This window comes from Benincasa hispida, chromosome 7 (assembly GCF_027475165.1).
Source record: "Benincasa hispida cultivar pf3 chromosome 7, pf3_genome.v1.1, whole genome shotgun sequence".
Classification (NCBI taxonomy): Eukaryota; Viridiplantae; Streptophyta; class Magnoliopsida; order Cucurbitales; family Cucurbitaceae; genus Benincasa; species Benincasa hispida.
The window spans coordinates 50,729,686-50,740,475 of record NC_143484.1 but is presented as its reverse complement, the minus strand read 5'-3'; the positions used below and the strand labels follow the sequence as shown (position 1 = coordinate 50,740,475).

Below are 10,790 nucleotides of genomic sequence, written 5' to 3'. Positions count from 1 at the left end.
GGGAATTCTTCATATAATATGATTAATAATTGCATAATTAAAGAGGAGCCACATGTAGCTTTCACCACTTTACATCACTCCAATTATTCTAAACCGTATCATATAACATCCATAAAGTAGATAACAAAACGAAGATACCAAAAATAAAAACATATTCTTAAAAACTATTATTCCTCCACGAGAATTTATTCTCGAAATAAACAATATCATACTAATATAAAGACATGTAAAAGAATATGTTATCGCTATTAATCTTAAGACTTCAGAGAGTAAATAAACTTGCTTATTTCTATTAGCTTGACAACAAATGCATATAACTAGCCACATGTAGTACAAGTGTAAGAAGAATGAAAACTAACTAATAAAACAGAAATACATTCATTAAATCTAATATAAAGTCAACTCCAATTTACTTCCCCTCTTTCCACATTCTATGTACTACTGATTTCCTTTGTTTTCTTCCTCCTCTTAAAATGGCCTTAAAACAAGGAATCAAGTATAAAGTAAGGTTAAAGTGTTGGGTTAACTTTAATTAATTATTTTATTGTCTATTCCACCCAACAATTGACTCCTCACCCTCTATTTATATTTGGGTTTCCATTGTTTTGAGACACACACAACAAATTCAAAGCCCTTTCAACTTTGTCTTTGTCTTTTGGGTTCCATCTCTTAATATTTATTTCAAACATGGTTTCTACTTCTCAACCTCCCAAGGTAAGGCCTTCAACAATTACCATGTCTAATGGTTATGGCTATTTGGCCTTAATTTCTCTGTTTTTTTCTTCTTTTTTTGTTATTGTTATTATACATTCTGTTTTCATTTTAACTCTCTCATTTTCATAGGAAATTCTTGATGGTGACCAAAAATGGAACGGGGAGGACCCGACCCGGCGCGCCAAGTGGTGGTATGCCACCTTCCATTCCGTCACTGCCATGATAGGTGCAGGCGTTCTCAGTCTGCCCTATGCTATGGCTTATTTGGGCTGGTAACGTTAAATCACTACTAAACTCGAAACCTTTTGTTAATGTTAGTCTTTCATATGAATCTTAATAGTCTTGAAAGCTTAAATTAATATATACATATATGATCTTTCCTAGCTTGTGGGCTTGAAAATGACGTATAAAAAACTTCAAAGTTTAAGTTAATAAATTATCCTTCCTCACCTTTTTTTTTTTTCGGTTTCTTTGTGGATTGATCAGGGGTCCAGGAACAATGATCTTGTTTATATCATGGTGCATGACTCTAAACACCATGTGGCAGATGATTCAGCTCCATGAATGTGTCTCGGGGACTCGTTTCGATCGATATATAGACCTTGGCCGATACGCTTTCGGTGAAAAACTTGGCCCTTGGATTGTGCTGCCGCAGCAACTCATCGTCCAAATCGGCTGCGACATAGTTTATATGGTTACAGGCAAGTTTTTAAATGCCAATGTCAACAAAAATATTTTAGTTAGAAAAAGAAAATATTGATGAAAATATCTGACTTGTTCGAAATAATAGGAGGGAAGTGCATGAAGAAGTTCATGGAGATGGCTTGTGTGAACTGCTTTGAAGTGAAACAATCCTATTGGATTTTGATATTTGGTTCAATTCATTTCTTTCTTTCTCAACTTCCCAATTTCAATTCTGTTGCTGGTGTTTCTCTTGCAGCTGCCATCATGTCTCTAAGGTAACTTTTTTTTTTTTTTTTTTTTTAAAAAAAATCTTGTTATGAAATCGATAGATAAAGATAAATAAAAACCATAAACAATAGAAAATCGATACAGGGACTTATGTGATTCACTAACAATGTGCTAGCTACGTTTTTATTATAGAAAAAATATTATATTACAAATTTAGAGACGTTAGCAGAGTTACAGAGAGTTTATATAGCGCACTCTAAACCTAGAGTCTAAACATAAAAATAAATAAAAGTTCGGTTTCGAGATCCTATGTTTGGTCATTCGGACCGTCAGATAATAGATTCAAGACATTCCAATTAATCTAATTAAGTAGGTTTGTTTTAAGACCAAAAGCAAGAAACTTAACCAGAGAAAAGAGCTCACTTTATTTGAAAGAATATGTTCCATTAATTCTACATTTATAGATCTATAAAATCTAGTTTTTTATTAGAAGGAAGATTGTTTCAAAATGTTCTTAAATCTCTGTTTGATATCTGCTACTTTATTCTTATTTCTTTTAAGCATGAGTTGTGGTATAAGAATTCCTCATACATTAAAAGCAAAAAAATTTCTGATACCCTTTGAAGTAAAAAGGTTGAAGGAGAGAGAAGAGAAAAGACAAGGAGTATCTTTTGATAGAACAACATTAAAGTAAAGATCATGAGGGAAGGAAAAAAAAAAAAAAAAGAACAAAAACTTTGCTCTACAATAATGCAAATCAATAAAGATATTAAAAAGAAATTAATCATCTATCTTTTGATAATTAAGTTCATTTATAAACTATAAAGACTACGTCGTTATATAATCAAAATTCATTGATTAAGTTTGATGAGATTTTTTATGGTAATGACTAAATTGTTACAAATTTGAAAGTATAAGACCTAAATTATTACATGCTAAAGTTTGAGGACTAAATTATTACAAATTTAAAAGTACTAGAACTAAATCTTCATATATCAAAGTTCATATAGACGAAACCGTTACGTTTGTGAAAGTTGAGAAACTAAAAATGATTTTTATTTTTATTTTTATTTTTATTTTTTTAAAGAATTGCTACATGAATTTTACGCTACCAACCACTGAGTTTTTAATTGTTGTTTTAAAAAAAATCTCGTATATGATCTCGGTTTGTTTCTCTTTTTATTAGTAAAAAGTTTATTTGTGAAAAAAGAAATATATTTAGCGAGACCACTACAATACAGTGTAGGTGCCTCTTAATATATAACTATTAGACGTAGATTAGAAAACTTGCATACTCTTAACAATCACAATACAAATTCTATATATTTTTGACATATCTCTCCTATACATTCAATGACATAAAATTGTCAGCTATACAATGTGGACATCAATATCAATATAGAAGTAAATATTTTGTTTTTCATATAAGCTATGATAAGAGAAATTTTTAATTCACTGAAAAGGATAAATTTTATAACATAACTATTTATATATATAAGTTTTGAACTAAAATTTTAGCAAAGAAAAATTAGAGGAAAAGCTGTTGACTTTAAGATAGAATGAGGAGCTAAATATTGCTCCCCTTTTTCATTCAATGGCTCATAAAAGAAGACATGTCCTTTCTTTTGAATAGAACAAATAAAGTGAAGGATGGAAGGTCCTTTTCCCATATTAAAAGCAACCAAAGCAATAAAGACAAGTAAAAATGCAAACTTTAGTTAATTAGCTCATTTAATTTTGATATAGATTGCAATAAACCCCACTAGTAGATTAGATTAAAGTAACTTTGCCCAAAGGATTAGGTTAATCAATTAGGGGAAATTTCTTTTTCTTAGAATATTTATTATAATGAGAAAATATACCCCATTATAATATTTTTTATTTTTTTAAAAAAATATACTACATCTTTTAAAAATATTTTTTTTTCTAATTTATTTTTTTTTACTAGAGATGTGGGAGTATAAGAGTTAGGTTCAGCCTCTAATCATTGTCCTTTTTTTTAAATGACTTCTTTGGTAGATTTCTCAAAGCTCGAATACGATTTTTTTTTTCTTTTCTGAAAAAATCAATTTTCTCATCATATCTATACCGTTAGACTTATTTAAATCAATCTTAATGTAAATATTTGTATACTTAATAATTTTAACAAAAAAAAGTATAGCCCTCATTTTTTTTTCTTCTGAAATCTTATCATTTTTTTACCATATATATGTTTTATCATTGAACCCAAATAATTTTCAAAATATATGCAACTAGATAGTTTAATAAAAAAAAAAATTAGGTTTTAGTCCTAGTTTGGTCCCTAAACTTTGAATCTTATTCTATTTTGGTCCTTAAATTTTGAAAAACGTCAATTTTAGTTTTTGGACTTTAAAAAAATGTTTACTTTTAAGTCTCTGCTATTAAGATTCATATTAAGTCTTAAATATAATGGTAAAATGATTTGTATTTTTGGATGATTAGGCTGCCAAATAAGTAAGCATACTAAAAATCTAGCATTTTATATAAGAGATCTTAAAAGTCATTTTGTGTCCAATATTTTAATCGTTCACTATTTTAGCACATTAGTTGTTGATATTCTACTTCTCACTAGTTAGATTTAATCTTTAAAAAATTAACATAATCTTAATAGTAGAGAACGAAATAAACGTTTTTTAAAAGTTCGGGCACTAAAACATATGTTTTTGAAAGTTTAGGGACCAAAATAGAATAAGGCTCAAGGATTAAAATAGGATTTAAATTTTTTAAAAAAATTAATAAAATAACTATCAACCTCGTCATAAAAACTATTATTACAAAAAGTTAAAGTTTAGTTCAAGTTTAATTTGCTAGTGACAGTCATATTGAATAATTTTTTTCTCACGATATCGATTAATTGGTTTCAGCTACTCGACCATTGCATGGGTCGGGTGCCTGAGCCGAGGTCGAATAGAAAATGTAAGCTATGCCTACAAGGAAACCAGTATCCAAGATTCAATGTTTAGAGTCTTCAACGCCTTAGGCCAGATCTCCTTTGCATTTGCCGGGCATGCTGTTGTTCTGGAGATTCAAGCCACCATACCGTCAACGCCGGAGAAGCCGTCGAAAGTTCCGATGTGGAAAGGGGCGATCGGAGCTTATATCATCAATGCGATCTGTTATTTTCCGGTGGCTTTGATCGGATATTGGGCTTTTGGCCAAGACGTTGAAGACAATGTTCTTTTGAATCTCAAGAGACCTGCATGGCTCATAGCCTCTGCTAATCTTATGGTTGTGGTTCATGTAATTGGCAGCTATCAGGTTCGAAAACAATTACTAAACTCACACTCGATAATTTGATTTTTGAAAATTAAATTTATAAACGTATGTATCTGTAATTCTATCTTTCTTTTGTTAAGATGTTTTCAAAATTGATGTCCCGTTAAGTTCGGTAAACTAAAAAAACATGCCTTTAAATTTTTTTAATTTAAGTTTGTAAATACTATTTTAGTTATTCAACTTTTTATCAACATTTTAAAAAATTAAAGGTAAGTTTAGAAAACTAAAAGAAAAGTAAACTCTAAAAAACCTGTTTATATTTTTTAGTCAAATTTAAACATCTTTACTTACTAAAGATATAATGAAATTTTAAAAAAACAAACATAAATTTTAAAAATAGAAAACTAAAAATGAATGCATTACCAAAGATGCATGTGTACTGTTTAATTAATTATTTATTTATTTATAGAAATTGGTTATAATATTTGTTTTTAAAATATTTAATTGTGTAGGTGAAAATAATTATGATCCGTTTGTTAACCATTTCATTTTTTTTGTTTTTGATTCTTGAAATTAAGTCTATTTCTTCATAATTTCTTATCTTTTTTTAAGTATAATGATTGAATTTTTAGTCAAATTTAGATAAAAAAACAAATTTTTAAAAGTTATTTTTTTAGTTTTCAAAATTTGAATTGATTTTTTAAACTATTAATAAAAATAGATAACGAAAAAAGAAATTAGAAGTACAAGCAGTGTTTATAAACGTAATTTTAAAAAATAAATAACAAAAAATAAAATAATTATCAAACGAGATGGACGTAATCAGGTATATTAATTTTAATTTTAATTGTGTATGAATTTAGGTGTATGCCATGCCTGTATTTGATATGTTGGAGAGGTTGATAAGGAAGAGATTCAACTTTCAAGATGGATTTTGCCTCAGATTTATCACTCGATCGGCTTACGTTGGTGAGTTACTCCTAAATAAAACAAAGACCCCTTACAAAATGTTTGTTGACTTAGATTTTAAAAAATTAAATATTTATCAAACAACATCTTAGCTTTCAAATCGACCATAGCTTCGATTATCATATAAGTATTATTAACCATAAGATTTGTGATTTGGATCTTTCTCTAAGACTATTCATGGGTTAAATTTCTTTGGGTTGAATGACTTTTTAGTCCCAACCCAATTATTAAATTTCTTCCATCTAAATAACCTTTATTAAAAAATGAACCCAACCTAACTCAATCATAAAATATTTGGGTTGAGTTGGTTCATAAAAATATGATTGAATTATTTTCATAAATTGAATTAAGATTAATACCTCAATTTCATTTTATATATTGGAATTTTCTTTTTAAAGTATTAAGAAACTGAAGAATAAATTATTAAAAAATAATGAAATTAAATAATATTAAAATCAATAAATGTATAAATAATTGTATTATCTATTTTAAAATTAATAATAATTTCGGATTGATTTGGGTTATATTAGGTGAACCATGAACTAATTTAACCCATAATTTTTTTTTTATGTATTTGAACATGACCCAACCAAAATGAATTAATAACTTAATCCAAACTGCATGGAATAAATTGGATTGATCGGTTTTTTCGACTCATCGAATTTTTTGAACACCTCTATCTCTCTAGCTATACTAAAAAAAATACCCGAAATAAATGGTGGATTTTTCTAATTCATCAATATGATATTGATGACCAAATTATTAAATTGACCAAAGTTGAAATCTTTAATTCACTGTATTAATTAACAAGTCTGTTTTTTTTTTCAGCATTTACTATATTTGTTGGTGTGACCTTCCCATTTTTCGGTGATTTGCTTGGATTCTTTGGTGGTTTTGGTTTTGCTCCCACTTCATACTTTGTAACATTTCTCACTCTCTCTCTTTAATTATTATCCGACATTTTACCGTAGATTCTCATTTAATTTTGAAATGAAATTTTATGTTTAGTATTAAAATCTATAAAATTTAAATAAATATTCGATTAGAAAAGAAAAAAAAACTAACCCAAGAATTGTGAATTCGAAGACAAAAGTTATATGACTTCCTCATCTCACTCTCAATTAATTTTAAAATCAAACATGTCATTTTACAATTATAAATCACTCTCTAAATTTTTCATATATATTTTTTAATTTAAAACTTATAATTGATAAGTTAATTAATTGCAGCTTCCAAGTATAATGTGGCTAGTCATCAAGAAGCCACAGCGATACAGTTGCAATTGGTTCATCAATTGGGTATATATATATATATATATTTCTTTGTCAAAATTCTCCATCCTAATTAGAGTATCATTATTGATTAATGATGTAGTAATTAATATATGTGGCTATTGTTATTTGTTACACAGGTCAGCATATTTATCGGAGTCTTCATAATGTTGGCTTCCACTGTGGGAGGCCTCCGCAATATAATAACCGATGCTTCCACTTACACTTTCTATACATAAAATATAGTAAAATGTAGGAAAATTACATTCTTCTTTTCTTTTCTTTTCTTTTCTTTTTTTTTTTTTTTTAGTATGTGTGTTTAGTCTCTTAAATTTCAAAATGTAATACTTTAATTCCAAAATTTTGAAGGATTGATTTAAAAGATCAATAAGTAATTTTCTATTGTTATTTTAAATATTGGTGTGATATTTTAAATTAAAAATTTTATTTTTCGCTCTCCTCCCTCCACCTTCTTTCTTCCATCTTATTTAATTACTATATTTTAATTTTAAATATTATATCTATATTTAAATAGATGAAAGTATTCATAAATTTTTTAAATCTATTCCTAAAAATTCAAAGATTAAAAGAATATATTTTAAAATATCAGGGGCCAACACATATGTTGATAGGAATTAAAAAATAAATTTCCCTCATACTTTTTCTTTTGTTTCCAACTTATTGTAATTTTATTGTGTTTATGTGTTGCATTTTACCACTTTACTTTTATTTGTCAGTGAGTGGAATGTTTTTTATTACATAAACTGTACTTGTACTTGTTTTTATTTTGTTTTCCTTAAATAAGCTTATTTATGTTTGAGAAATTTTGTTTTGTTTTAAAAACAAAACATTCGACCGAGATTTTTAAAATTTACCATATAGGATAAATATCGATTTAGATCCCTAAATTTTTAGGTTCTATCTATTTAAATTTTAAATTTAAGATTAAATTAATTTAAATTTTAAACTTTCGAGATTGTATCAATATAAACTGAACTTTGAGATTTGTATCAATTTAATCCCCAAATTAATAATTATATCAATTTAAACTCAAACTTTCATAAGTGTATCGATTTAAATCCTGAATTTTTATAATTGTATCAATTTAAATCCTAAACATTCTTAAGTGTATCCAAATAAAACATAATATAGGGTTTAAGTTGATACAATTATGAAAGTGCAAAGTTTAAATTGATACATTTATAAAAATTCAGGATTTAAATTGATACAATTATTAGTTTAAGGTATAAATTGATATAGTCTCCAAAGTTTAGGATTTAAATTGATACAATGATTTGTTTAGAGTTTAAATTGATACAACATCCAAAATTCAGGGGTATAAATTGATATTTATCCTAAAATATATATGGTTTCAATGTCACTAAAAAAATCTTCCATAAAAATAATTAATCGTAGGGAATTCCATATATATGAAGATTTAATTTTTCCGATCTTTTAATAAATATAAATAAGAGTTGTTTTCAAATATTGGAAAATAAACCAAAATATTTACAAATATCATAGTTTATCTTTGATAGGTTGCGATAGACACATATATGATAGATACTGATAGAAATTTTGACACACTCCACATATGATAATGAGTATATTTTGTTATAAATTTATCAAAATGTGTACAAATTTAAGATATATAAATATTCCTAATTTTATCTTATCGAAAAAAGAGAGTTCTTACTAAAAGTAGAAATGTGTTAAAAACTTTGACACACTCCGCCTATGATCATGAGTATATTTTGTGATAAAATTATCAAAATATGAATAAATTTAAAATATATAAATGTTCCTAATTTTATCTTATCGAAAAAATAGAGTTCTTACTAAAAGTAGAAATCTGTTCCACATTTAATCATGAGTATATTTTGTTATAAAATTATCAAAATGCGTACAAATTAAAAATATATAATATTCCTAATTTTATCTTATCGAAAAAAGAGAGTTCTTACTGAAAGTAGAAATCTGTTAAAAACTTTGACACGCTTCGTGTATGATCATGAGTATATTTTATTATAAAATTATCAAAATGCGTACAAATTTAAAATATATAAATATTCCTAAATTTATCTTATAGAAAAAGGAGAATTCTTACTAAAAGTAGAAATCTATTAAAAACTTCGACACACTCTACATATGATCGTGAGTATATTTTGTTATAAAATTATCTAAACGTGTATAAATTTAAAATATATAAATATTTCTAATTTTATCTTATAGAAAAAAGAGACTTCTTACTAAAAGTATAAATCTATTAAACTTTTTGACAAACTCCACGTATGAACTTGATTGGTATTTTATGAAATGTCTTCAACTAAAAGATGAGATTCCGAAGAAAACTTTTATAGAGATTAAAAGAAAAAGAAAAGAATATATATATATATATATATATATTGAGGAAAAAGAAAAGAAAATGCTATTTCTATGTATTTAATTAATTTCATATATTGAAAATGGTACATTAGTCAAAAGTTCTTTAGATAAAGTTTTTAACAAATTCTTTCATTTATAATATAATATTATAAAAAGGTTAATAAATTCGATAAGATTTTGACTATAAATGGTAAGAATTTGTGTACCTATTCCACTAAGTCATTCATATTATTCAACTGAAGTTTGTTGTTTCCACTATTAAAGATCATTTAGTTCATTCAACTAAATAACTTGTAAATAATATTAATATTTGTGATATATGTTGTCCCACCAAAAGATTATTCACAAAGCATGTTATGTTTTTTCCTCTAAAGACTTTTTTTTAAACAATTTTAAAAATTTAAAAGGGAAGCCAACAAGTTCTAATATCCAATTAATCTGATAACTATGAGATATTTCTTAATAATTGAATTGCAAAACACCGACCAATTAATTAAAATCTCATCAAGAAAATATCATTTTAGGAAAACTTTCGAGTACTACATTTACTAATCTATTTAGAGTGTGTTTAGAATGCATTTTCAAGTGTTTAATTTTTTTTTAAAAAAAAAATCAATAATTTTTTAAGTCTATTTTTAATAATTTTTGTCAAAAGTATTTAAATAAAAATGAATTTTTTGAAATTTTTTTTCTCAAGTTAATATAAATGGACTTTTAATTGTCTCGTGATGTATAATTCACTAATATTTTTAAAATATATATTTATAAAGATGAAACCATAACATTAATAAAAAATAATGTGATATTTCTATGGTACTAAAAAATTTTCAGTAGTACTAGAAAGTTTTGTAAGTGGGTAAGATTATGTCATTATGTCATAAGACTTTAAAATTGGCTAAGATTATGTCATCATGTCACTATTTATTTTATGATTATAACAATTGGTCCTAATAAGTGGGCATGTAATCAATTAATTAGAATATTTCATTAGTGGATTACTTAGTGCTAAAATAGCTCATGATAAAGAGATAATGCACATTTTACTTTAATTATTAATACTCGATTGTGCTGATGAAACTAAGAATTAGTTTAAACTAAAGTACTCATTACATTTTGGATTTCAATCCCATTCCCCACTTCTACATATATTATACCTTTTCTTTAGTAATAATTTACTAAAAGAAAGTGTTGTGTGAGTTTAGCAAACTTCGTTTATGTTTGTATTGAGATTTTTTTAAAAAAAAAAAAAAAACTATCTTGACGTGGAACTGACGAGGATTCTCACATATAGAAAAAGTTCAA

General features: G+C 26.1%; 1 protein-coding gene across 1 annotated transcript; it reads left to right on the top strand.

The window, feature by feature from the left end:
• The first annotated feature begins 562 nt into the window (after positions 1-562).
• On the top strand, positions 563-7,518 carry LOC120081784 (Transmembrane amino acid transporter family protein). The gene is made up of 9 exons (XM_039036945.2): positions 563-714; positions 844-986; positions 1,201-1,415; positions 1,505-1,673; positions 4,512-4,905; positions 5,727-5,832; positions 6,661-6,752; positions 7,062-7,130; positions 7,244-7,518. The coding sequence occupies exons 1-9, from the start codon at positions 688-690 to the stop codon at positions 7,340-7,342; spliced, it is 1,314 nt and encodes a 437-aa protein (XP_038892873.1). The 5' UTR covers positions 563-687; the 3' UTR covers positions 7,343-7,518.
• Positions 7,519-10,790: the final 3,272 nt, after the last annotated feature.